Below are 26866 nucleotides of genomic sequence, written 5' to 3' on the forward strand. Positions count from 1 at the left end.
ATTTCGAGCTATGAACCTAGATGAATTGGAACCGTACAGCCTCTCTCTTTGCTTCTAAAGAGGCGGGTATAGGGACCTGAAGGATACCTAGGATGCGCGTTGCTCGGTGCGCAGGTAATGTGTAAATAGCAGCAATTGACTCCGAAAGGCCTACAAATAGCCACGTAGTCCCATTAGATAGTGTAGTTAATCAATCGATCTTATTTTGCTATAGTAAGCTATATACTGTGTGAGAACTCCTGCCCCGTTGCGCCCGTGAGAAGTCCCGACCACTGGAGAAACCACACGATTTGTGTGTGATCCCGTACCACGGTACTTCCCGTTCCAACAGAAACCACCAATAAATCTAATCACGTGCACCACTCTTCACCAACAGCACGGTGTTTCTAGATTCAGCCTCGACGACCCCGCCTTGGCACTATCACAGCCAATTAACAATCCTCTGTCGACATGTCCCCCAAAATCACTTCCAAAAGTCTCTCATACGACTCCTCTCTCCCGCCCTTCCTCCAGCGCCTCCGTGCCGAGAACACTTCGGGCTCCACAGCCGCACCACGCCCCAAGCGCGCCCCAAACCCTGACGCTGACGAGGAGGATGAGCCCGTCTATGTAGACGAAGAGGGGGCAGCTCTCGATGATGATGAGCTACACAGTTTAGGTGTGACGAAGAAGGCCGCAAAGAAAGGCGAGGAAGCTGCGGAGGAGGCCAAGCCAGAGGCGGTGGGAGAGCCGGAGAGGAAAGAGGAGAAGATTGCCGCAATTGGGGCAGCGAGGAAACGAAAGGTTGGGAAGGTTGTAGGGGCGCCAGAGGAGGAAGAAGGGAAAGTCAGTGATGCCCCCGGGAAAGATAAACAGGCGCCGCCACAGAAGAAAAAGAAGGTCAAGAAGGTGAAGCTGAGCTTTGGGGATGATGAGTGAGGACCAGATGTACTATGCTTGGAGTTCACTTGAGGGCAAGGGGGTGATGCATTGGGTGGTTTAGAATACTGCGCATAGACTATACTGGACTGGGATTGTGCGGGTGGCGTTCGGGAGTGTCTAGAGATACCCACAAAGCGCATTTCATGCCATGGAAGCTGCCAACTAACACCCGGAAAATTCTCAGGGATATGCCGAGGAATAGGAATGAGAACAACTGACCATGCCATAGGAACAGCGGCGAGCGAGAATTCAGTCATCATTTTATCGATCAAGTCAACCAAAACGTTAGGTTTATGCGGCTCAATGGTGTAGCCCTAGGTCATTTTTAAGATGGTGGCAGCAGCGGTGCTGTACAACAGCCAATTTTATTACACTCATATTTCGAGTATGCAAACGGCCAGAAATCGCCTGAACTTACGTCTTGAAGTGCTCTGGAAATTTTCCAGGCTCGTTAAGCGCCCGACAAGCTGCCGGCTTACTTCAATCTGTTGGGAATCACGGAACTGTGCTGCTGACGCCTTGGTGCCTAGTTCCTGGTGCAGCAGCTTGCGGTGATGCCGAAAGGTGCTGTTATATCCTTTGCAGACCATGACGGTCTCATAGCCACAGAGTTGATTTGCGAAAACCATTGTAGGTCGTCCTGACGTTTTGATTGAATTTTGCTCAAGCAGATCATGGGTTACCTTTTTATCATGGATGACAACGAGCGTCATACCAAGGACAGTTACGGAGCTGACTGGACCGTACAGATCCTTATGCTTTAGCCAATGCTGGAATTCCGGAACATCTGCTGGGGGAAAGTCTTGAGAACATTTCCTACGATCGGAAGCGGCTTTGGACCTGGGGGAAGGTTGCGTCGACCTGATCGACCAGAGGAATATCGGTAGATGAGGTATCCGATGTGAGTAGTTAAGAGGATCGGGAGTAGGCTGAGCTGACGGGACGAACCGACCCCTTTGCTGCGGGCCGCATGGGGACTGAACCCCTGTCCTTGACCTTGTTGCTGCCTGCACCGCCACCACCATCAATCTTAACAAACTTCCAGCTCAGTTAACATTTCGATGATCCATACTATTTAACACCCATTGCAGTTGATTGCAGTTGGGTTGGTATCAATAGGAACAATTGTGCTTTAAGTACCCTGATAACCTATTCCAGCATGGATGGAAGCGACTCTGGCAGATTCGCAGTTGAACACGTACGTCTTCAAGCTCAAGAATGTAGTCAAAAGGAACAGCGAGTAACATGAAGCTGAGACAAGGCTTCTCTTTGCAACCTTGCTACGTTTATATATAGTCCCATCAGGGTACTCGCAGGTCTTGGCCGATGGGCTTGGGCGGAGCATAACGGAACGGGAAACTCGCGACAGGCCACAATCACGCAAGGTCAGAAGTAAAGAAGTGAGGTCTAGATTAGCGATATCTGCGGGCTGTACCTGCCTGCCTACTAGGCAGACAGGTACAGCCCGCAGATAAGTATAAATTTAGGTATATTTATACTTGGATATTTGGGGGTTTCTACAAGACCAAATCGCACTCTCGCAAACTTGAAATGAGACATTCGCAAATCAACGCAGGAAAGCTGTGCTAAGATATCTTGGAGATCAAGTATGGCTATATACATAAAATATCAGGACTTAGAGGCCATTGAAGAAACTAGATCACAAGCAAGTTGGTCCGTATAAGATTCTCGAACGAATTAGGCAAGTGGCATATCGATTAGAGCTACCACCAAGCATGAAGATACATCCTGTCTTTCACAGATGTCTTTCACATCAACCTCTTAAGACTTGATTCAAATAATGTATTAAGTGGCCAACACTAGGAACCATCACCTCTAGTCATTGTGGATGATGAACTCGAATGGGAATGTAATGGTGGGTGCACCAGATGTGAGAATCTAGCCACCCAAGGAAGGGATGATTTTACTAAGACAACACACTGTCTTAGGAAACAGAGCCAAAGGGTCGTAGCTTAGACTATTCCACAATGCAGCAATCAGGTGTATGATGTAGTGGAGTGGTTTAGACAAGTTGTAACAAATGTTGAGTCTGAGAACTCAGGGATAAGTCAGAGGTTAGCACCTCAGTGACTTTTCAGAAACAAGGAGTAATAAGATCAATGCTTGGAAGCTTGGAAAAGATGTGGAAGTATGTGATAGTTGATTTACTGTATTGTCTGCTTGCCCTTTCTTAAGGATAGGGCAATCCTATTTATGCTAAAGGAGTGTAGTTCTCTCATTTTCCAAGACTTTCCATGACTAACCAGGCTTGGTAACTGTAGTCGACGTAAGAGAATCCCATAGAACCATCTCCTAGGTTCCTAGCCTATAGGAAGTGAAAGGAGGTCCAAGGTCAGAGTACCCCTATAGACAAATTATGTCATAACTTAACCAATCTTGTGGGTAACTAAGGAGCGATGACGTGTAATGAATCATAGAGGGTTGTAGAAGCTTTTGGAGCTATCGTTCATGTTCCTAGGCCTCTAGTTGATAGAGATATGTCATGTGTAGTATTAGCCCAGTAACTAAGGAGTGATGTCATGTAATGAATCATAGAGGGTTGTAGAGATATGCTATGTGGTCATATCGGCCCAGTAACTAAGGAGCAATGACGTGTAATGAATCATAGAGGGTTGTAGCAATTGTTGAGTAGTATTGCTCTTGTTGTTGGTGTGACAAGCCAAAATATGTATAGTGACTTGTAGGTTCGAGAAGGAGATTTTTAAGTTTGCTCTTGAGTTTTATAGCAAACTGAGTGTAACGAATGTCAGTATGACAGGGAAGTGGAGAAAATTCTAGATTCAAAGCACTTACGAAAAAAGTTATTTTACATAGCAGCATGGAAGAACCACCCGCCTAACAACACATGGTATCTAACTACAAATTTCGAACATGCACTAGAGATCACGTAAGCATTCCATTAGAAATACCCTAAAAAACCAAAGTAACTGAATTTTTAAAATGTTCCACTCTTGATCAGAAGATCAATCTCAAATGGGAGGGGGGTAGTGTTATGATATTAGCTGAAGCTACTCGAGCTGGTAGTGTTACGATCGCTACTTATGGCTGCTGCGATTAGGGCAACAAGTACCTATAGTAGCCACTAAGATTACAGGGAACCACTAAGCGTACAGCTGTATATAATGAGGGATAGCCTTACTTCCTTTCTTTCTTCTTCTTATCTCTTTAGATTCAATCTAGCTTATTATTCTCTAGACTGGCTTCTTAACCTCTGTGACCATCGTAACAGGAGCTACTAAAAATATGATATTTACTATAGTCTGCAAGCTTAGCCTATAGGCTCCACCATCACAGAGCTAGCTCACAAAATATATACAGAATGTCAAGAATACCACTTTATTACTACAAAACCTATTGCACTACAGTGTACGAAAGCTCAAGATGAGCCTACTATTACACAATGGTTTTAAGAGTACATTGAGTTTGTACTAGAATGCCATATAAAGCCAGAGTCAATTTGTAATATGGCCATATAAAGCCAGAGTCAATTTGTAATATGGATGAAACAGGATTTAGAGTTAGAATTCTAGGAGGTGAGAAGGTTATGGTACCACAAACAGCAAAGGAGCTCTATACTCTAAGCCTTAAAAACCGTACGTCTATTACTATCCTAGAGGCTGTGTCTGCAGTAGGAAAAGTCATACCACTAGTACTTGTCATTCTAGGCAAAATTCATATGGATTCATGGTACCATACCAACCTCGAAGGCATGGAGCTATTACTACTCTCCGACACGGGATTTTCAAATAGCCAGCTTGCACTCCAGTGGCTATAGCATTTTATAGAAATACAGCTCCATATGAGGGGCTGAAGGTTCTATTACTCGACTCTCATGTAAGCCATACAAGCCATGATTTCGCCATTATGGCAAAAGAATATAACATTATTATATATACACCTTTCCCTTACATCTTACACACGTTCTACAGCCATTAGACATGGGGATTTTCCAGCCATATACACTACCATCGACAGGCTATGCTTACGTTACCTACGACCTACAATCCTTCATGAGAGATCTCACACGCATTCGGGAGCAGACTTTTAAGGAGTCTACTATAATATCAGCTTTCCGGAAAGCTGGTATTTGGCCTATAAGCTGTAATACAGCCCTCACAAAACTACGCACCTACTCACAGCCTACGCCTATGCCTACTACCCTACCAATCCGGGTTTCTACCCCTAAACCCTCAACTTTTCGGGAGGTAGAGGAGGGGCTACAGCACTGGAAAAACCGGGTTCCAGAGGGCTTTAGTAGCCCCTCAAAAGAGAGCTACCGAAATTGGCTTACCGGAACGGAAGAGGTCGTAGTAGCTGGCCAAATCCAAGAGCTTGACCTAACGTAAGTCGTGGCGTAACGCAACGGGTGTCGTAACGCAACGGATATCAGAGGAGAACAACGTAGAAAATTAAATAGCTAAACATCAACAGTAATACATGACCCAGTATCGCTCTTAGAATCCTTGTGAAGCACTTCTTCATCATCGCAATCACTATCAGAAATGTACACAACTGCCTTTCCCTTTCCCTTTCGTGTTTTCCTACCTTGACTTTTTGTAGCATTCTCAGCCTCCACCACTGCATCGCATAATTCTTGCGTAGAGATATGGAAATGGCCCTTTAAAACCACCCTCTTTCCCTTCGTATGGGCCGCACGCTTCTTTATGATAGACCGTAAGTTGTTGGCATCATGTTGGTGGACGATACTTTGCGCATGAATTTGCTCAGTCCCGGTTGTCAGTTTTTGGATATATCTGCGGACTGGTGTTGCAACAGTCGTATGGTCCTTAATTGTTGAATTAAGTAGCTTATTCGCATCTCGCAGTATCGCTGGATCAGGTGGCGAGCTATTTACAAAGACTTGATTAAAAATATCAAACTGGGTTGGTTTTCTTGGTCTTTCTTGCTCAGGTGTTGCATCGCGGGCCATCATACGAAGTGCTCTTTATGGGTTGAATGGGATTAAACCAGCACCGCGCCAGGCAGATTCAATGTTCTGACGATTGCATACATCTTATCGTGCTCGAATATATGCTTCCATCCACTCGTACTTCTGTATTCGTACGAGTTGTGCTTGGTTCAAGTGCGATAGTGCCGCTGTCAGCCGTTTTTTGAGAGGGCCAAAAATCGCAACATCAAGCGGCTGCAGCAAGTGTGATGTATGAGGCGGTAGGATAAGAAGCGCAATTCGATTTGGAAGACAGTGTGCTATAAAGCTACCGCTTATATGTGAATCGTGGCCATCACAAATAAGAAGTCGGTGTTGTCTGCCTGCTTTTGCTCGGGTTATCGGTTCAAAAACACGCCTCAACCACTCTAAACTGTGAACGTTACTCGACCCTTTGTATTTGCAGAAAAGAACCATTCATTACGTATGCTATTCGGTATCCAGTTCTGTAAGACGTTCGACCCTTTGAATATCCCGAGCGGTGGTAGAATTGTTCCATCTGCGCAAATACAATCCACCATAGAAACCCATTCTTGATGGCCAGGATGAGCCTGGTGCTTTGTACGAAGTGATGAATCGAGTATTATACACGTTGACTCCATTGTCCCAATCGAAAACCCAGACTCGTCCATGTTATATATGTCTTTTTGGTCGATTCCGCACTTTCTGATACGTGTCAAACCACACGTCAAGCACTGGTTTTGTTGCCCCGTCCATTCGTACAGACTCAATTCGATGTCCAATAGCAACTTTAAGATGTGGGTGTCGTATAATGAATCAGGGAACCCAGTCCTTACCAAGCATATCATGTGGTTGGAGTTCAAGCCCGTCAGGTGTCGCATTGTCCAAATCATATGTTCGTTTTTTACGCAGTTCCTCTGCTATTTCTTTTAATAAGCGATGCCCAGGAGAGTACCCACTGATTGTTAAGTCTATGATCCACTTGAGAAGTACGTTTTCCTGAGCGTATGAGAGTTTCTGCTGTTGTTGGCGGGCTTGACAGCGAGATAACCCCCCATTGACGCGTTGCGTCAATGTGCTCTGCCTCAACCCCAAGTCCTGGGCAGCCTTATACAAGCTTTTATATTCACCACTTTGAACACCAGTTATCGCCTGAATAATACCAGACTCTAAATCCGCCGTCGCTATGCTTTTCCTATGCACCATTGTGGAGTTATTCAAGTTATAAGTTGGTAGTCCTCGGTTATCAGTTGCGTTACACCACGACTTACGTTACGGGCTACTTGGAAGCAGGTTGTGGAGTCGAGGAAGCGGGCAAGCCGAAGCCGGGCCCGGCTTCAGTTTGGAGGTGAGCTTTAGGCTACTGAGGCTCACGAGCTTCGGGCCCAGAAAGCTGAGCTTCAAGCCCAGAAGCTCGCAGCCAAAGAAGGCCAGGTAGCCTGCTAGGCTATAGACCAGGCCCGGAGACAGCTCAACAGAGCTGGAATTGAGGCCCGGAAGGCAGAGCGCCTCCGGAAAAAGAGGGTAAAAGCTCTTCTTCGAGCTGGCAACCTAATTCCTCCCGAGGATGAGGACCCAATTCTAGACCCAGAAGCTGCTGAGAGTGAGAGCGGGAGTGAGAGTGAGAGCGGGAGCGAGCGTGGGAGTGGGAGTGGTAGCCAAGTAATAATTTATTACAATGATTAAGTACCTTTACATATAAATTACTATGTAGTGGTACCTACATCCTATAAATTGCGAAAGCGCGCATTTCGCTTCCTCCCATTTCTCGTGCGCGCGGATCGCTTAATCCAACCTTTGAGCGAAGCGAAAAGTTTGGTCACTACGATTAGACCTAAGTCTTAATATCTTAATGACTATAACGTGCATGTATAATGAAAGTGCCAAACAAGCGAAAGTGCCAAAATCATGCGGTGACCAACCCCCCCAACTAAATGTTAAATTCCTCCACAACAAAACATGCGCCATAAAAATGATGAAAGCAAATTAGTGCTAGCTATCCAAGCTATGCAAAGCGACCCAAATTTGCGCCTTCGAGTTGCAGCTAGGATCTATTCCGTAGACCACCGCAAGCTACGTCACCGTTTACAAGGCGTACCTTCACGACGCGATATCCAAGCCAACTTACAGAAATTAAGTAACCTAGAGGAATCAGTTCTTGTTCAGTATATACTTGACTTAGCTGCTAAAGGGTTCCCTCCTCAGTTGTCTATTGTTGAAGATATGGCAAATCGACTACTTGCAACACGCGACGCGCCACACGTCGGGTCACGTTGGGCTTCAAACTTTGTTAAGCGCCATGTAGAGCTCCGGACACGCTTCCAGCGAAAATACGACTACCAGAGGGCTAAGTGCAAAGATCCAGAAGTCATTCGTGGCTGGTTTGAGCTTGTATGGAACACAATTCTAAAGTATGGCATCAACAATGCAGATATCTACAACTTTGATGAGACTGGGTTTATGATGGGCGTCATCTCAAGCGCAACGGTAGTAACGAGCTCAGATGGGCGGGCAAAGGCAAAAAAGGTGCAGCCTGGCAATCGGGAATGGGTTACAGTAATCCAAGGCGTTAGTTCTCAAGGTTGGGCAGTGCCGCCATTTGTCATTGTGGCAGGTAAAAACCACCTTGCATCTTGGTATGAGAATAGCGGATTTCCAGCAGATTGGGTAATCGCTGTTACTGCAAATGGCTGGACTACAAACAAGAGAGGTATGGATTGGATTCAGCATTTTGAGAAGCACACAAAGCCCCAGAGTGTTGGTGGTTATCGCTTGTTAGTCCTTGATGGTCATGAGAGCCACCACTCAGACAAGTTTGAGGAGTACTGCAAAGAACACAACATTATTACGCTTTGTATGCCTGCTCACTCTTCCCATATACTCCAACCACTTGATGTTGGCTGTTTTGGCCTATTAAAGAGAGCTTACGGTCGGCAAATTGAAGATATGATGCGGGCTCATATTATTCACATTACTAAGGATGACTTCTTTCCTGCCTTCCACGCTGCATTTAACATTGCAATGACAGAAAGCAATATTCAGGGAGGGTTCCGAGGTGCTGGGCTTCTTCCATTTAGCCCTGAGAGTGTAATATCTACACTTGACCTTAGGTTTAAGACGCCAACACCTCCAACCTCTCGCCCAAACACCGCTCAACCATGGGTTTCTCAGACACCAAATAACCCAACTGAGGCTGTATCACAGTCTACTTTCATTAAAAACCGAATTGCGCATCATCAAAATAGCTCTCCAACCTCAATCTATGCAGCTGTTGACCAGTTTACAAAGGGTGCATCGCAAATAATGCATCAATTAGCATTGTTAAAAGCAGAGAACCAAAACCTGCGACAGGCAAATGAAGTGCTAAGCAAGCGCCGGAGAGCTAAAAAAACACGACTACAGAAAGGAGGATCACTTAGTCAACAGGTAGCACAGGAGCTACAGGACGAGAGGGACGTTGTGCAGCAAGTAGAGCAAGAAATAAGGGCAAGTAGTGGTCGGAAGCCAAGGGAAGAAACCCATGCACGTCGCTGTGGCAAGTGTGGTGAGACTGGACACAATGCGCGCACTTGTCAGATTGTAATAGACAGGTCTGAGGAAGAGGACTCCGAGTAGTTTTAATTAATTTATATTGTTGTGGTGGATTTATCGCAATTCTTATGGGGTAGTCGCGATATTTTGGCACTTTCGCTTGTTTGGCACTTTCGTTATACATGCACGTTAAGCCTAATTGCTTTAAAATTCAAATAAGACACTTTAGATCCTATAAAAGGCTAAATATACATTTTTATAGTTTACTACTAGAGTTGTTCAGATATTTAGTTACAGAATTCATGATTTTGGGTGTAAAATAGGGTGGGCAACTCGTACGATTAGGCAACTAGTAAGGCTACGTGAAATATGTGAATTACTGGCTACTAAATGCTATAGTGACGACTAAGCTACGTAAAGAGCGAATGTTCGTTAATTTCGTTATGGGAGCCACTTACATTCTATAGTGTAGCGGCTCCAAAACAAGGCAGACAGGGGCCAACAGTACTCTATCCATCTGCACACTAAACTCATATATACATTTCGTGTGCCAGACCTATCCTTCTGGTCAATACCCCGATCACATCACAGAACACTTAGACCCATAAACAGCCTGCTGGCACTGGGAAAAATAGCCCATCTCCTCCTCGCCACCGCTCGGTCCCGCGCCCTGTATAATATTCCGCACGCCAACGACCTTCAGCCACTGCACACCCTCATTGTGCCACCACTTCAGCTTCTGCGTCATCCCACCATCCTCGTCGAAATGGCAGATACTCCACTTTCCTCCGCTCACCTCGACCACGCACTTATCGCTCGGGAAGTGGAATTCGGGCAGGAGAACTTCGGTTGGCTTATCGTCTGCCGTCGCACTGTCGGCAGAAAGGCGCATAGTGAAGGTGTAGTTCCGCAGGTCGAAGCCCGACTGAAGAAGCTTTCCGGCTGTGGCGATGGGGGAGGGTCGGACGTAGGCTTCTGCGGCGCGGTAGCCGGGCGCAGCAGTGAGTTCAGGGGCGTTTGAGGGAACGGAGGAAATTGATGGTGTCTTTAAGTTGTCTTTTAGGTTCCGGGAGTTGATATATGAGTCGCCGAGGGTAGCAGAGGATGCGTTAGCAATGGAGGTATTGGAGGCGGAGACGGGGAGGGCGGATTGAGGGAGGAGACGGTCATCCAGGGAGAAGATGGAGAAATCTTCGCCGTTCCATTGGTCGCCGAGGGCATGTGTGTTCTAGGAGGTGTCAGTGAATTGTTAGGCGCAAAAATCCAAAGAGGGCTCACATTGCACATGTATACCCATAGGGTATAGCCAGCCATCATACTTCCCTCTATAGCGTAGTGATTCGCATCCAATGCACCCGACTGGCTCGAGTAGTCACCTGTTTTATACGCATACTTATCATCCATATCGTAAGGGATGCCGAATTCGGTCATGACACATGGGTGATTGCCCATATTATCTAAACCCTCCTTCTTCATGGCTGACATTTGATCCCTGAAACAGTTGCGGATTGCTGTCTCGCCAACTTTGATTGCAAAGGCTGGGCTAAGGTACCGGCCGCGGAGAATTCCCAAAACATCAACGTTCCAGAAGCGATTCCATTTCTTCGTCATCAACGTGATACCATCATAGTAATGAGGAGCGTAAACCATTTTTGGGTCGTCATCCACAGTTCCCTTGATAGTTGGTGGGATTTCAAGAGTTGGTGGCTGGCAGAACAAAATGGAATCCCCGTGGATTGCTCGTATGGTGTCCCTATTCTTTCTGTAATAATCCATAAAATAGGTATTGGTAAAGCTCTCATAATTTCCAAGAACCTCTCCAGTTCGAGGATTCGTCTTGAAATAGTCCTTCTTGAGTAGGACGTCGAGTTTTGGATCCCAAACGCCGTGCTGTGCCCAAATACATTCCCCTAGTTTCCATCCAGGTTCCCGCTTCCAACCGTACCTAGAATCATCATAGTCGGCATCAAGCCACGCGGATTCCCCTTCTGGATCAACTAATGCTCGCCCGGATTTATATGGCCCCATTCCACCGATATCCCACAAATCAATCTCACATGCCCTTCCAGATCCCAACTGGATCGCTTGCCATGCGGTAGGCGATGTACCCTTCTGAAGCTTCTGCTCACTTGGTATGGCGGAGAGGTCATTAAATCCAATCAGCCCTCTACTAGGCTCATTCATACTTTCCCATCCTATGACAATATCATTTTCTAGGTCGCCGGCCTCATGGATCTTCTGTGCCAGGTGGCCCAGTGCACCACAGAAATGATTCTGTAGGTAGTCTTGAATATTGATGCCGTCAATAATACATTTGGGTGCAAAGTCCTTCCCGCCGAAGAAGAGGGTAAACATGACTTGGCAGGCCAACCTTGTATAGTTGGTTGACCAAATCATCTTTGGGAATTTCTCTGGTTCTGGATACATGCAGTGAACCAGGGCAGCTTCTGTGGCAACAAAAGCCTCTGGGTTTAAGCCGGCAGCGTATAACGTCCACATAGGCGCTCCAGAGCCCCCAGAAAAGCGAGACCAGACGTCCTGGTGGGGGTCCATAAAGATGTAGAATCCATATTCCCTTGCTGCTCGTAACACTGAGATGGTGTGCTGAATCCACTCTTCGTCGTATATGCCGGGCCCCGCGTGTTCTATTGCCTCCCAGGTAAAGACATATCTAATAGTATTGTAACCCCAGCGTTTCAAGCGGGAGAAGTGGATGTGTGCGTCTTCGAGCGGGAATGGGCGTTCATGAAATTCGACATTGTCCCCGTCGAAAAAGTCCGCTGATATATGGGATGGTTGCTCGGGTTTGCTTGGATATTTTGCATCGCCAGCAAGGTTGATTCCGCGTATAGTTATTTGTCTGCCGTGGGAGTCCCGAAATTCACCATTCTCGACCGTAAGTCGTAGTTGCGACATGTCGTGAGTGGATGCGTGAAGCCGCAACTAGTATTCGAGTGGCGACAGTTTCCGAATATCCGATGCGCCTTTTCGTTATAGATAGATATTCAGGGAACTTCTCGACAGCATCAGAAGGCCGAGGTGTAAATTGGGCAGGTTTCTCTACTCAAATCGTTCGTGGGCCGCAGGATGTCATTAATGTACCCAAGAATGGTCAGGATTGGATCGTTCTCTCCGTTAAGGCGATAAGGAGTCGAATCTATGACCCCAGGGAGCGTAGAATCTTTGTGTGTTATATAAATACTTCGAATATCAGGACAGGCGTAAGCTGTAGTCGTCAATGCTGTGCACAGTCATGATGGAAGCAAAAGCCAAGGAGTGACCCTGGCGGTAGGCTGAGACGCGCGTCTGATTGGTGGCTCGTATAACCAGCAACCTTATGACTGAGCCATGGGTCAGAAATCCGGGGAAGAGATATTCCGGCGGTAATGCGGGACGAGGCTGTGAGATATGAATGAAGCTCATAATACCCCCCACTCGCCAGAGCAACAAATATTGACGCAGTATTGGATACACAACAGTACGATTTGAACGTCGGACATGTCCCGAAGGTGAAATTTTTGACAATGTCAACGAACAAGGCCGCGCTGAAATCCATCGGTTCAGCGATCCAGGCGCGCAATTACGATGACGCTGTTTCCCAAGCACAAAAGCTCCTAGCTAACGACCCTCAACACTACCAAGGGTTCGTCACCGCCTTGTTCTTGTTATTTGCCGTGACTGTCTGGAAATACAAATTTTTGCTGTTGAGCAGCATATCTTTCATTCGGCCCCAGTGGCTGTGGGTTTGTACCATATCTGACATCAAACAGGAACCTGTTCTTGGGCTTCGCATTCGACAAACTCCACAAGGTTGCGGAAGCAGAGCAGGCATATGACCGAGCGACGAAATCAAGGCCAGAAGACCCCCAAGCATGGCAAGGTCTTATAAAGCTATATGAGAATCAAAGTAGTGCAAAGGTTGACGCGTACCAAAATGCCGCCATAAGATTGGCTACAATATATGTCGAATTGGACCACCGGTACAAGTGTCAAGCTGTCATCGATGCCTTTACAGCCTTTGCAAAGAATCAAGGCACTCGAAAACAGCATCTTAAATCACTGGAGGTACTCCTGCCCACTAGTCCCGTGTATGATTACCTTGAGGGAAGGATCCCCCATCCTTCATATACGTACCAAACAATCGCCCAAATTACCGAAGCCGATGAAAAGGAGCGTATGAACAAGGAAATAGGTGAACGGAGGACTCGACTAGGTGCCAAGATAAACCAGGTCACTCTTGAAGTCCGACGTGAGATATTCAGTGAAAGCCCCCTCGAGGATATTTACAGCAAAATTGTCGATTGGTCAAATGACGACGATATCAGGCGGCAATATGAAGAAAAGCTCTTGCAACGCTGTTACGATGGGCTACTCGTTGCGCCAGTGGGCTCTAAAGAGTTAAAGCGAGCTAAGGTTCAGAAGCTAGCTGGTGATATGGTTATCATCAAGCACCCTTTCAAGCTAGCATGGGATATAAGTGTAGAGTGGCCGGATTATCCGACCTTAGTTGAGTGGGATGCTGGAATTCTTCGCGAATATTGCTCGTTTTTCCCTGGCAGTGGACTCGCAAAGGTCCTGAGCGGATATATGACGAGCGAAATATCGCCGTTTCCAGCTCCACCCGCGCAGAAGGACGAATTGGACAAAGACTCTGACGATAGCGAGGATGATGATGAAGGGGGCGCTCCTCTAGATCCGAGTGCCCCAATTGAATATCGGCTACTGCTCATGACAGAGGGCATGTCTGGAGCTTCTGGCTCAATTCTTGCTCACCGTGTAATGGGAGAGTACTATGCATTCTTAGATGAACATGAGAGTGTGGTGGAGCTCATGCGTGCTGGCCTGAAACTCATTACTTCAGAAACTACTAAGTCTGGCCTGCCGTTTACCAACTCGACACAATATCTCAGGGCTCTGTTGGGTACTGCATTAGTCTACTACCAGTCACCCAAGAACCACCCAGAAGCAAAGACAATTTTTGAGGACTTATTGAGACAGAACCCAACATCAACACCGACATTGATTGGAGTAGGCCTCATCTATGAGGAAGACGAAGACTTTCCTTCTGCGATCGATTTCTTCGAGCGTGCGCTCCAGAGAGACCCAACTAATATTAGAATCCGAGCAGAGGCAGCATGGGTGAAAGCCTTGAATGGAGATTACGAAACTGGACGCGATGGGCTGGAGTCTGGTGTGGAAAAAATGGATGGTTCGGATTTACGAAGCCGCGAATTACGCGCAGAGACCCAATACCGCATTGGAATATGCATATGGAATTTGGACACATCCAAGGCAGCGCGGAAGGATAGGTCTGGGGCATATTCGTATTTTCTGGCTGCTCTTAAATCGAACATGAACTTCGCGCCAGCATATACGAGCCTTGGAATATTTTTTGCCGACTACGCAAAGGATAAGAAGCGAGCACGGAAGTGTTTCCAGAAAGCCTTCGAATTATCATCTGCCGAAGTGGTTGCCGCTGAACGCCTGGCTAAAGCTTTTGCAGAGCAAGGTGACTGGGAGCTTGTCGAAGTAGTATCACAAAGAGTCGTCGATTCAGGAAAAGTAAAGCCAGCTCCTGGATCCAAGAAGCCTGGAATCAGTTGGCCATTTGCTGCACTGGGTGTTGCGGAACTCAATAAGCAAGACTACGCTAGAAGTGTTGCGTCGTTCCAAGCGGCGCTACGGATCTCACCTAAGGATTACCACTCCTGGGTTGGCCTGGGAGAGAGCTATCACAACTCGGGACGATACATCGCAGCAACAAAGGCGTTTACTCATGCTGAAACCTTTGAACAGGAAGTCGAGCAGCAAAATACTGGCGACACCTGGTTTGCTAAGTACATGCTGGCAAATGTTAAAAGGGAGCTGGGTTCTTACGATGATGCTATACAGCGGTATACAGAAGTTCTTGATCTGAAACCAGAAGAATTAGGAATCGAAATGGCTTTGATCCAAACCTACGTGGAAAATGCTTGGGATTGTATCGACAAGGGATTGTTTGGGAGATCCGCTAAGCTGGCCACAGACGCAATTAATTTGGCACAAGCGCTCATTAGTCGGGGGTATGATGCTTTCAATATTTGGAAGTCCCTTGGTGATGCCTGTTCTATATTTTCCTGGGTACAAGGCCGTCTACCGGACTTTCCTCACCTTGTGATCAAAGAAATCTTCCAGGCCGAAGACGCCGGGGAGAGCTCTACGTTGTTTGAAGACATCGACGGTGTGGGAAAGGATGTCGTCTTGGCCGATGGCTTGTTCCCTGATGACGAGCAGGCAGCAGTTAACCTTACACAGTGCCTGCAAGGCGCTTTGCTTTGCCATAAGCGAGCTATACAAGCTTCCGCAAGCGAAGTTCATGCCCAGGCTGTTGCATATTACAACCTGGGCTGGTCGGAATACCGAGCACACGTTTGTCTTCGTCCGAAAGCTAAGAAATCTACGAGGTACCTGAAAGCGGCAATCAGATGCTTCAAACGAGCCATCGAACTTGAGGCTAGCAACGCAGATTTCTGGAACTCTTTGGGCGTTGTCACAAGTGAGCTATCGCCTAGGGTCGCTCAGCATTCCTTTGTGAGGAGCTTGTTCTTGAATGAGAGAAGCGCCCAAGCCTGGACAAACCTAGGCACCTTGGCCTTGCTGCAGAATGACCACCAAGTTGCAAATGAGGCCTTCACTAGAGCGCAATCAACAGACCCTGAGTTCGGCCACGCATGGGTTGGACAAGGGCTCGTTGCTCTCCTATTTGGTGACCCCAAGGAGGCACGCCTTCTGTTCACCCATGCGATAGAAATATCCGATTCATCGTCTACTCTTACCAACCGCCAATATGCCCTCTCAACCTTTGACAGTCTCCTAGGCGCTTCTGCTCAAGCCAGTATCGAAGACCTTGTCCAGCCGATCTTCGCTCTAGCCCAGCTCCAGAGCCTCTCTCCAACTGAAATCCCCTACCAACATCTCGCAAGCTTGTTTCTCGAGCGAGTCAAAAATACCATGGCAGCTCTTTCCAACCTGGAAACTATTTCAACTAATATCGAAGCTGATTACGAAGTGACTGAGTCCCCAGCGTCTCTCACCCGCTTTGCACTTGCTCGAGCAGACCTTGCCCGCGCACAGCTCACAGCGGGTGACTACACGTCGGCGATCGACAGCGGCGAGACATCCCTCCAGCTCAGCGAAGAAGACGCCGGAAACGAGCTCACACCTGATCAGCGCCAAAAGTGTAGACTTTCGGCCCATCTCACAGTCGGGCTTGCGTACTATCATACCGACAATCCGACTGAGGCAGTCTCCTATATCGAGGCAGCTCTGGCCGAAGCAGCAGGGAATCCAGACACTATATGTCTTCTGGCCCAAGTACTATGGGCGACTGGCTCCAAAGTCTCCTGCGACAAGGCAACGGATAGCCTCTTCGACTCCATCGATGCCAACCCAGGCCACGTGCAGAGCTTGCTGCTTCTCGGCACCATCTCTCTATTAAACGAGGACACCGGGTCTGTCGCCGCCGTAATCGAGGACCTCCACACTCTACGCACAAGCTCCAACATCACGGATGAACAGCAAGGAGCCGTAGGGGAACTTTTGCGGGCTTCCGCTGCTCTGGAAGAGGAGAATGCAGAGGCTGCGGTGTTGAGAGAGGTTCAGACGGACGTGTTTCTGTTCCCGAACCAGCCCCCCGGATGGACCAGAATGGCTGATTTTAGTGGAGATCCGTACGCGAGCGAGATGGCTCTGCGGACTGCTGTTAAGTCCGCGCCGCCGCATGGTCTTGTGGAGACAACGGAACTGGGAAGAGCGTTTGCGGGTACAGGGAAGGTAGGGGATGCGCAGCGTGGGGTTATGTTTGCTCCGTGGAGGAGAGAAGGGTGGGATACACTGGCTGCCTTGGTAGAGCCATGATTGGGTATCAAGATAGACTAGACACTATAACGAGATTTATGTATGGTCATGAAAATAGAAATTGAGACGAATGGTAGCATTGATTTCAAATCACTTTTTTATTTCATTTCTACGATACTGGACTATTGCTTCGCCTTAATACCTACCCTGAATGTGCGCCGGGTTAGATTAGAACATGCCCAACAGATCATCATTCGTCTTTTTTCCATTCTGGCCCTGCAACTGCGTTTGCGGTTGCGGTGGCTGGGACGCTCCGCCAAGATCCATCCCCGCAAACCCATTCATCAAGTCGTTACCACCTGGTTGATATGGCGCTGGTGCGTCAAACAAGCCCATCATGTCATTCATACTGCTTGTCTGTGGCGCACCGGAGTCTGGGCTTGCAACCCGCTGCGGCGTGCCAGCCAGACCCTCTAGACCCGAAGCACCTCCCAGTGGAGGTGCCTCCGACGATGCTGGTGCCGCGCCATCGAAGTCGATGTCCAGGAGGTTCTCCGCGTTGTTCTGGGTTGTCCCGGCGCTAGTTGCGACGGAGGCGGCGATCGGGTTCTCGCGCGCATTCTGCATCTGCTCCTGGATTGCAGCGTGTTGGATGGCGTCGGCACCGAAGCGACCTTGGCCAACGAAGGTCTCCGGGGGCTTGTGGTATACGGACGCGAGAGTAGATAGCTCGGTTAGGAGCGACTCGAGGAGCGAAGGCGGCAGTGAGGTCATCGTTGTGGTGATTGCGGGCTTATCGGAGAGGATAACGGATTTGGCAGCGTCGAGGTCGCCGGAAAGGAGACGCCAGTAGACGTAGGCGCGGTCGCGGATATCGGGGTTGTCGTTCTCGGCAGTAGCTTGCTGCAGAACTTGCTGCACAAGTATTTGATTGTTGTCCGGCTTCTTGAGGAAGAGCTTAACGACGGCTGTGAGGATTTGGAGTTGTGTCTGGTAACTCAACGTTAGCTAGTGTGGTCTTACCTTGTACAAATGAACAACTGACCTGGGTATTCTCGTCCATGAAGCCTTCAACGAAGCCAGATAGGATCTCATCTGCATTGCTGATCTTTTCCGCATACTCTCCAACAATCCATATAAGAGCGCCACGGGCTTCAGGCTCGTCCAACTCGTCGATGTATTTGCATAGTGTCGGAATAATGCCCTCATACCCTGGGTATTTCCTGAAGATATCCTTGATGACAACAATAGCTTCTTGGACGACGTAATTAACCTTGGTAGCGATAAGATCCAATAGCGTATTCACGCACTTCTCACTGGCACTCTCGATTTTAATGGCAACCTGTCCAATCGCCTTAACCGCGCGTCTGACAAAGTCCATATCCACCTCAGCTCCATATTCCTTCAGCTCCGCCAAAAGTTGATCGACGTTCTTGTCGTTAGCTATTCGTACCATAATTTCAAGTTTCTGTAGTTTGACATATGGGGGGTCATTGTATTTGCAGAAGAAAACGCGGAGTTCCTTGCTTAAAATATCGGGCTTTGCCTGGAGGAGGAGGTCTATGTTCCTCAATGCGACATACTGAACTTCAGGGGCGGAGGCGACGAGTGTGACTATCCAAATTAGCAAAGCACTTCCCCAACAAGCGTAAGGTAGAATTTCATACCTAACGGAGGGGCCATCTTCCTTTGATATTGTACTTGCTGCTCTTGTGTAAGGTTCCTCATGTGGAGGAAGACCACCTTTACTGCAGCAAGGACAACACTGGGGTTGACATGCTGGAATTGTGGCGATACCCTTTCGCATATATGCTCCGATTCCTTAACATCGGCTGCTTTGTAGTCGGCAAGAGTCGTCAAGATTGTAACCCGACCCCATTCAGTGCATTCCGTGAGGGCCATGATCATCTTCTTCAATGTGACAGAAGTAATCCTCAGTGCCTTTGTCTCGGGCGCCGCCTCGTTTATCTCAACTAACGCGGTCACAGAGTTGGCCACGACCATAGGGTTGGGATCGCCAATCAACTCCTGTAGCCTCTCCAGGAAGCCGTTCTCGATGCACATAGTTGGATTGAGGTCGAACAACTTGGCAACACATATCGCAGCTGTTTTCCGCACGTATGGGGACTCATCCCGGAGAGTCTTTCGTAGCGGTTCCTCCATATAATCCACCATCTTATCGACACGAATACATCCCATCGTCCGTATGGCAAGAGCTCGCACCAGGGGGTTCGGGTCCTCCGAATCTTGAACAAAGGTATTGACAGCGAGAATGCATAGATCCGGATGCGACTTTGCGTAATTCCTATAATAAAGTGTCAAACGGCATTCAAAGAGAATCAAAGATCACGCCAGGCCTACATTAAATACAGGTAGACAAGCTTCTTCTGGTCCAGGTCGGGCGTTGCGATATTCTTCAACACATCTGGGAATAAAGCGGACACATCCTTTCCAAGTGTCATAGACATAATCGTCTTTTGAATAGACTCTTTTCGTTCCCAGGCGTACTGCGACACCAGACCGGCCCTAAGTTCGAATGTCTCTCCCTTCTTGGGCGCCGCGAAGGCCCCACGTATCTTATTTACCGCCATCGGTGCGGTGGATGGCGAGTCGAGGGTCCACCCCTCATACGTTTTAAGCCTGTTTGCAGTAGAAGTTGACCGCGAGGGCTACGAGTATAAAGATATGAGCAACTCTGGGTGCGACGACAGAGGTTGGCAATGTGGAAGAAGGAGGCAATTGTCGAATCTATACACCTGTTACCTGATATAGCATGCGTGAGTTACTTTTCAGCCTTCTCGATGCGTCGCAGCGCTAGTGGCGGAGCGGAGCGGAGGCTTGGCACCCATGGTTGTCTATATTGTCATGCATCACAACACCCAACCAGAGAACATATTTGCAAGTAAATCGCCCGTCTAAAATGGTAAGTTGCAAAGCAAAACATATCTTGATCCAGGTTTTAATACAATACAGTCTAATTTCCCAAACCTACGCCGCCTCTTTGTGGAGGCTCGCACTGATGCAGAAGAAAGTACCTACTCGAGGACAGCTGTGAGTTTTCGCGTCAACCCCCCTATTCAGAGTTGAGGCTGATATATCACAGTTCTACAACCTTGTGCTGTTCCTATCTTCAGTCACTGTCTTCAGTCTTGCTGCTCAACGCATCAGGGGCGGGAAAATCACAGCTCCATGATGAGTGTCTAATGGTGTCACATGAGCATGTCAGATACTATTACTCAAGCCTATGAGAACCGGGCACTGGCTGTAATCTGGTGGGCTCTGGTACGAGTATTGCAGAGAATATCTATGTTGGCTCTGTCGATTTAACTTCACGTTCTCACGTTGGATAGTAGTGCGCGGCTGGATGCTGCGTTTTGAAGATTAGGCCGCAAAGAAGAAGCATCGGTACCAGATGGGTTGTTGACCAGCAGAGACTCAGTCGCCAGGGCACCAATGGCAAATCGGGTATATACGCTAGCTACGCCTGTAATAGTCCCACAATCTCATCCTCGAAAGCCACCCCAAGTTTCGTACAGCCATGCTCGAATGGTGCAACTTTACGGGCCACCTAGACAACCTGTCTAACCTTTCCGGTCTCAACCTCATACACCCATCCAGTAATAGGCACCTCGTCATTTATCAACGGCGTCTCCTTCAACAACTTCACATCATCCCTGACAGCATCCTCAAGCTGTGGGAATGTCTTGAAGTCGTTTCCAAAAGCACTCAAAGCCTCCTTGGCTTCCGCACTGAGATTCTTCTCCACGAGGCCTGTCGCTATATCGTCGTCGAAAGTAAGCATGCCATAGTCGGTATGCTTAACGAGGATGATCTCGTTTGTGCCGAGAAGCTGCTGCGAGATAACGATCGAGCGTAACGCATCTTTAGCATTAGCGCTTTCGAACTACGTGGGCGTCGCCGAGGCGCTACCATAGGCAGCGGCAGGGTCGATTCGGGCATCCATGCCTTGGGACAGTCAGATGAGAAACGTAGGGGTTGATGGGAAACGTACAGGTCAGGACAACGTACTTCTTCGCAGGCGGCAGGGCAAGATGACCCTTGGTAAATGCAGCGGCATATTCGGTGTTCTTGTCGACGAGGTTCTTCTGGATCTCCGACATGGTTTCTGGGGGGACAGGGATCAAATGCTTTGCTACTTTGGGGTATATATGAGATTCTTTAGTTTGAGTAACGATATGGATGGTTCCAAATTTTTGATGTCTTCTTGATATTATATGGGGTTCCTTATTATCATATTATCTGCATTATCTCCGTGGGATGCCTTTTATAATATGATAGCTAGCCACACAGAAGCTTCCGTCCTCGCACCTGGGAAAGATGAAGCCATACTGTCGATCATCCCCAATCTAGACATTCCAAACCGGCAAACGACTGAACGAGCGAATGGCACCATGGTAGGCCAATTGTCACCTTTAGATAGCCATGGCACCATACTCCGGGAGCCTTGTTTGAGGCGAAGTTGGTGACAGAATTTACCAAGATAGGCCTCATGGTGCATTGGAGGTGTTCATGCCTACCCAATCCTATCAAACCAAGCACAGGGAACAGATTCTGCACGATATGATACGGCATGATAGGCATGGGCCATATAAGGCGTGATGACTTATTCGGACCTTGCTTGATCCGAACGGGAACTCGCACTTCCAGATTGCAAGCTACCCCTCACTGTAAATCATTGTATGGTGTGATTCATAGGATTTGTACTGCTACCCGAGATGGAGTTGTGACATTGCCTATCAAGTCTTATATCAGAGCAGCCAAACTAATTCTATTCAAGTGCAACTTTACGTAGGAACGCCTCACAAGAAGCTAGCTGAAAGGCGGCGCTTATGATGGAGGGGTTCAGGGTCCTGCGCCAAGACCATTGTCTCAGCGGGGTTCAAAAATAAACTTTTTGGGTTGCGGGGTAGTCGCGTGAAAATCATACGACTTTTTGAAAGCTGCTTTCATAGAAGGCTTAACGTGTGGTATACAGTATGTATATAGAATTACTGTGCATGCCAGACATTAAGCTTAAAATTGAGTGTGTGGAGTGCCCGTTGATAACATACGAGTTTACCCTGATTAATGTAGGCATATGGAGGCGATCGAGGATATATCACCAGATTGTAAGGCAAGAAACACAATATTACTCTAGTTCTGGGAGAATAGATATGTGCCGTACCACATGTGAGAAGAATAGCTTAAGCCAGCGACGATAACACCCGGAATTGTGTATTCTGATGAGGTATATGTACCTCTTTCTATGTTCACCAACCCGTATGGCCAGTCTCAAGTGGGCGGAGGCTTCCCACAGCACCAGTCATCAATCACGAAGTCCTGCCTATCACCTTCGTGCTCCAGTAGCTGCCATTCCATAGCTGTCTTCTACCCTCCCATATGCAAACCATGACCCCTTGCATGACTATCCACCTAAGCTGAGGTTCCCATCACAACCTCTCCTGTCGTCGCCTTGCCTGGTGGAACAGTGCCAGGGGCCTGTTCTTGCCATTGTTCCGGTGTATAGCACTTCGGTGTCCACGCATGGATTGCTGCGATCTCCGCCTTGAGTGCCGTGTTCACAAGTCTGTGTCGGGCGAGCGTCGTCTTTTTCGCAAATTCTGGAGAGACGATGATAGCAGAGAAGGCTTGTCCACATCCACCTAATTCCGTCAGCTTGTGTCCTTATGCTGGCTCTGTCGACCATTGCCCTCCATGCTACTCGCCTGGAGACAGAAGTGGGGAGTCGGCTGCTTACCTGACATATCTTCGATTTCCACATGTGTCGCGCCAATCTTCTCGGTGAGTGCGGCCTTCAGCCCTGCCTCTGTAACGCCCGACGCCTCAGCCATGGCGAATATAATGCGAAAATCCTCTGTCGGCGTGGATTTGTCGACCTTGTTCTCCGCGGCGTTATCAACAGTTTTGTAATCAGCCATCGTCATTTTACCGGGCGGGAGCTACTGTAAGCGGCGGGGAGCTTGGCACCCCTATTGATTTGTGGGCAGTATGAGGGAGCTTCGATGCTCCACAAGACTTTGCTGATATGTACTCGACGACCTTCAGCAGAAGATTTGGGACAGTTGCCGGAATGTCTAGTGCTTCATCATCGCCATTTACGCAGGCAGTTGTGGCGGCTGTGAGGAACTTGTACGTGTAACACACCATTCGATGTGTTGTGAGCAACGAGACTAATGCCGTTGGAGATATCCCGAGAAACTGGCGGATAGCAGTTTTGATAACACAGGACGTGAGTTTTATACACCTTATTTGTGCTCTTTATTGCCTCATAACAAAGAATCATCGCGTCTCTGAATCAAAAATAACACGTGACAGTTCTCCTTGAGGCACCACATCGGAAGAACCACCTCAAGAACTCGGTGCTTTTAACAGTAGACCTTACGAAGGGAGTCGCAGATGAAGCAATTAGGAGGAAGGACTCAGTAGTCATTGCATATCGTGGGGCTTATATTCCTATTCAACCAAGACGTTTACTAACACTATTACTAGATCCAATCATTTTCCGAAGCCTGAAAGCTATCACCCTTGCAAACACCCAGCAACAGTCACTCCTCCGTCTAACTCAAGAGGGTATCAGTGTCTACTGTCCGCATACAGCGGTTGATGCTGCGCCCGGTGGCCTCAATGATTGGCTCGCAGACGTGGTAACAGGAAAGGCAAACAGCGAAGGACAAAGGTAACATTCCTAAGCCTACCACAGTACCAGAACTAACTTTCCAAAGCGACGCCGCAGCACATACCAAGGAAGTCATAACCCCAGTTAAAGATGCCGTTCCAGGCTTCGAAAGCGCCGGTTATGGCCGCATTGTCCACTTCGAGCAACCTCAACGACTCGGCACGCTAGTGGAGCGGATCACAAATGGCCTCGGGCCTCTATCAGGAATCTGTCTAGCCGTCCCACAGGATACCCCTACGGGTTCCAAGGCAGATCTTAAAATCTCCTCTGTTGGGATTTGTGCCGGCTCTGGTTCAATGCTCAATGGGCAGGATGTGGACTTGCTGTTCACTGGGGAGCTGAGCCACCACGAAGCGCTGGGGGCAATCGAGCAGGGTAAGGTTGTTGTCACGGTGTTTCATAGTAACTCGGAGAGGAGATTCTTGAGCCAAGGGATGAAGCAGGATCTTCACACGCACATCGCCGAAGCATTGAAAGCCCAGGCCGCGAGTACGAGGCTGGATGGCGCAAACCCGGTAGCTGGGGAGGTCCCCAGTTACCGGGTTTGGTTTGACGTCGCCGACTTTGAGGTGGCGGTTAGCGAGGTGGATAGAGATCCGTATGAGATTATCGTGGCAGGGTCGAGTGGTTGGTAGGTATGAGGGCGAAATGTAAAACAGCTCACATAGACTGCAACTATTTGATAAGTTTTGAAGTTGGCATCAGAGTTGTGGCTGTAGAGGTTATCTTTTTGCCTTTATATTGACCCAACTTCGCTCGTTCGGGGGCTCCCCACGTAATGCCGCTTCGCCGTCATCTATGCAATCCTGCACATCCATTCCGCCTTTGCCTTGTTCTTTCCAGTTCTCTAGAACTCTGAGGACTGGCTCCCACACGTTTCTCGCATCTTCTTCGTTGCCATCCGCTACCAAAGTTCGTAATCTCTCAGGGGTATCAAGCACCTTCCTAACCGCATCTTTTGCCTTCCTCTTCTTCACCGCCTTCTCCCTATCCTCTTCGCTCATCTCTGCCTCGGCATGCTGGGTTAAAGTCATTGAAGCCCTCAGATCAGCCTTGGCAGCATTCGCCCTCTCATATATCTGTGCAATTGCGGGGTCCAGCGTCGAGGCCATCGGATTTAATGGATCCATATTAGCCCTCATCTTCCTTATAGTCTCAGTAGCGGCAATGAGTTTCGAGTAATTGTCATAAACAAGCGCCTTCTTCTCTGCGTCCAAAGCTCTGATGTCTATTAACTACGGGTTAGCATTCGACAATCCATACAGCCGCCAACTCCTCATTGTTCCGGGGGCAGGAACATATCACCACTAACCTGTCAGCACACCATTATATGTCCTCAACAGCTCCTGTAAATTTTGTGTCTCCAGCACCCTCTTCACATACACCTCCCCATCAAACCCCTCCTGGTCCATCTCGCTCTCTTGGACATCACTCTGGTCATTAATCGAGTATTCACTGCTAGCATCGTCGATATCCCCTTTCCCTGATTCAGCCTCCGCAGATTTAATATTATAGTATTCCCGTAGGGCCGCGCGGTTCCGCCGTGGTGCTGGGCCCCGATTGGGGGATGAGCTACCGATCCAGGGACTGTCAATGCTGGCGCGCGAAGAGCCAGTCGGGGTATGAATCTGAGGTATTTGACGGCGGGGGAGAGAGGATTCGCGGGGGCAGGCAATAGTCGACATGGTGGATGGTGGGATGGTGTTTGGAATTTAGAGTTGGGACAACGATGAAGTTGGGAGGTAGGCATCATGCAAGGTACCATTCGAATATTTAGCGCAAGGCTACCAACAAGGCTGTGAGGCCTTCATTTACTCGTTATCAACCACTTCTGAAGGAGCAACATCTACTTGGTCCCTCAGCGCATATGCGTCTCGGGAATCCCTGCTTGTAGATTTCACCACCTTGATGGGAAATGACTATACGACTGTACCGTTAAATCCATACGAGGTTTGGCCGGCGGCTCCCAAGAGCTACCCATACAATGGCTGCTAGCCTTCCAGCTGTTACCGATGGCCTCCTCGCGGCTGGCTTTCCCAGGCCCTCTTCACAATGGTTATCGTCCCTCATTTCGGGTGTCCGTGGTAGCAACCCACCACAGACTGTGCTTGCGGCAACGGCGAAGCACCGCCTGATGCTTCTCGACCTCACTTCACCCTCTCTCTTCGACCCCTCCGCGGTTTCTCTCCCTCCTAGCCTTTCTGAACCCGCAGTCAAGGAACGGAAGGTTGCACACTCAGTATTGGTTCAGGTATTGGCTGTGGAAGATATGTCGAAGTCGCGCTGGGAGCAGATCGAACTTATTGAAGCTATGGAGCGCGGTGAAAAGACTAAGGGGAGGGAGATCGTACGGGATGTGCCAGGAGAGGAAGGGGAGAATGGAGTTCGTGTTGGAGCGTCACTCGTTGGGCTGAAAGGCGGACCACATAAGCTTCTGCTGGAGGATTGGAAGGGGCAGAGAGTGTACGGCATGGAGATCGTGGGTGTGCCAAAGGTGGATCTGGGGATGAGCATTGGTACGAAGATTTTGCTGAAAGGAGTTACAGTAGCAAGGGGCATGGTACTACTTGATCCAGCAACGACGGTTGTCCTTGGAGGAAAGATCGATGCGCTGCATGAGGTGTGGACCAAGGACAGGAAGAAGATACTCAAAGAGGCAATCGAGGGTATCCATTGAGAATAGGCGTCAGCGAATAGCTATCTGAAGTAGTCCATGCACAGTATTGGGTGCCATATATGCACCTGCGGTGTTTTTACTGTCATTTAAAACGAATTATCAGTAGGAGTAATATTCCTCGCGATATCCACCATATCTTTTACATATTAACAATCTTTGAGGATAAGCAAAGTGTACTGATGGCAGGGTTTCATACTCGGTCCCTATGCCGGATAATCGTATGACCGAGATCTTCTATCTTGGTGGGTAACCGTGAACTTCCCAAGGTGGTTAT

The 26866-nt window shown here is 48.4% G+C and overlaps 10 protein-coding genes across 10 annotated transcripts; 5 read left to right on the forward strand and 5 right to left on the reverse strand.

Moving 5' to 3' along the window:
• Positions 1–450: 450 nt before the first annotated feature.
• Positions 451–918, forward strand: VC83_07221 (uncharacterized protein; the record flags this gene model as incomplete). The annotated part of the gene is made up of 1 exon (XM_024470797.1): positions 451–918. One exon carries the CDS (start codon positions 451–453, stop codon positions 916–918), a length of 468 nt encoding a protein of 155 aa, XP_024321839.1.
• Positions 919–4952: 4034 nt separating this feature from the next.
• On the forward strand, positions 4953–7537 carry VC83_07222 (uncharacterized protein; the record flags this gene model as incomplete). The annotated part of the gene is made up of 2 exons (XM_024470798.1): positions 4953–5284; positions 7330–7537. The coding sequence occupies 2 exons, from the start codon at positions 4953–4955 to the stop codon at positions 7535–7537; spliced, it is 540 nt and encodes a 179-aa protein (XP_024321907.1).
• Positions 7538–9743: 2206 nt separating this feature from the next.
• Positions 9744–12617, reverse strand: VC83_07223 (uncharacterized protein). Its single transcript, XM_024470799.1, has 2 exons — positions 10661–12617; positions 9744–10610 (listed from the first exon to the last, which is right to left on the reverse strand). The coding sequence occupies exons 1-2, from the start codon at positions 12296–12298 to the stop codon at positions 9963–9965; spliced, it is 2286 nt and encodes a 761-aa protein (XP_024321840.1). The 5' UTR covers positions 12299–12617; the 3' UTR covers positions 9744–9962.
• A 212-nt stretch (positions 12618–12829) lies between these two features.
• Positions 12830–17355, forward strand: SKI3 (SKI complex subunit tetratricopeptide repeat protein). Its single transcript, XM_024470800.1, has 2 exons — positions 12830–13025; positions 13153–17355. The coding sequence occupies exons 1-2, from the start codon at positions 12907–12909 to the stop codon at positions 17276–17278; spliced, it is 4245 nt and encodes a 1414-aa protein (XP_024321834.1). The 5' UTR covers positions 12830–12906; the 3' UTR covers positions 17279–17355.
• APL2 (beta-adaptin) lies at positions 17353–19977 on the reverse strand. The gene is made up of 4 exons (XM_024470801.1): positions 19580–19977; positions 18886–19523; positions 18264–18832; positions 17353–18208 (listed from the first exon to the last, which is right to left on the reverse strand). The coding sequence occupies exons 1-4, from the start codon at positions 19807–19809 to the stop codon at positions 17447–17449; spliced, it is 2199 nt and encodes a 732-aa protein (XP_024321835.1). The 5' UTR covers positions 19810–19977; the 3' UTR covers positions 17353–17446.
• An 809-nt stretch (positions 19978–20786) lies between these two features.
• VC83_07226 (uncharacterized protein) lies at positions 20787–21339 on the reverse strand (the record flags this gene model as incomplete). Its single annotated transcript, XM_024470802.1, has 3 exons — positions 20787–21100; positions 21149–21184; positions 21231–21339. 3 exons carry the CDS (start codon positions 21337–21339, stop codon positions 20787–20789), a joined length of 459 nt encoding a protein of 152 aa, XP_024321836.1.
• A 1312-nt stretch (positions 21340–22651) lies between these two features.
• On the reverse strand, positions 22652–23163 carry VC83_07227 (uncharacterized protein; the record flags this gene model as incomplete). The annotated part of the gene is made up of 2 exons (XM_024470803.1): positions 22652–22881; positions 22977–23163. The coding sequence occupies 2 exons, from the start codon at positions 23161–23163 to the stop codon at positions 22652–22654; spliced, it is 417 nt and encodes a 138-aa protein (XP_024321837.1).
• Positions 23164–23309: 146 nt separating this feature from the next.
• On the forward strand, positions 23310–24550 carry VC83_07228 (uncharacterized protein; the record flags this gene model as incomplete). Its single annotated transcript, XM_024470804.1, has 5 exons — positions 23310–23368; positions 23425–23468; positions 23555–23677; positions 23729–23915; positions 23962–24550. 5 exons carry the CDS (start codon positions 23310–23312, stop codon positions 24548–24550), a joined length of 1002 nt encoding a protein of 333 aa, XP_024321832.1.
• An 87-nt stretch (positions 24551–24637) lies between these two features.
• VC83_07229 (uncharacterized protein) lies at positions 24638–25600 on the reverse strand (the record flags this gene model as incomplete). Its single annotated transcript, XM_024470805.1, has 2 exons — positions 24638–25143; positions 25228–25600. 2 exons carry the CDS (start codon positions 25598–25600, stop codon positions 24638–24640), a joined length of 879 nt encoding a protein of 292 aa, XP_024321833.1.
• A 148-nt stretch (positions 25601–25748) lies between these two features.
• On the forward strand, positions 25749–26753 carry VC83_07230 (uncharacterized protein). Its single transcript, XM_024470806.1, has one exon. It carries the CDS (start codon positions 25900–25902, stop codon positions 26590–26592), a length of 693 nt encoding a protein of 230 aa, XP_024321858.1. The 5' UTR covers positions 25749–25899; the 3' UTR covers positions 26593–26753.
• The last annotated feature ends 113 nt before the right edge of the window (positions 26754–26866 follow it).

Source organism: Pseudogymnoascus destructans (genome assembly GCF_001641265.1).
Source record: "Pseudogymnoascus destructans isolate 20631-21 unplaced genomic scaffold scaffold_18, whole genome shotgun sequence".
Lineage (NCBI taxonomy): Eukaryota > Fungi > Ascomycota > Leotiomycetes > Thelebolales > Thelebolaceae > Pseudogymnoascus > Pseudogymnoascus destructans.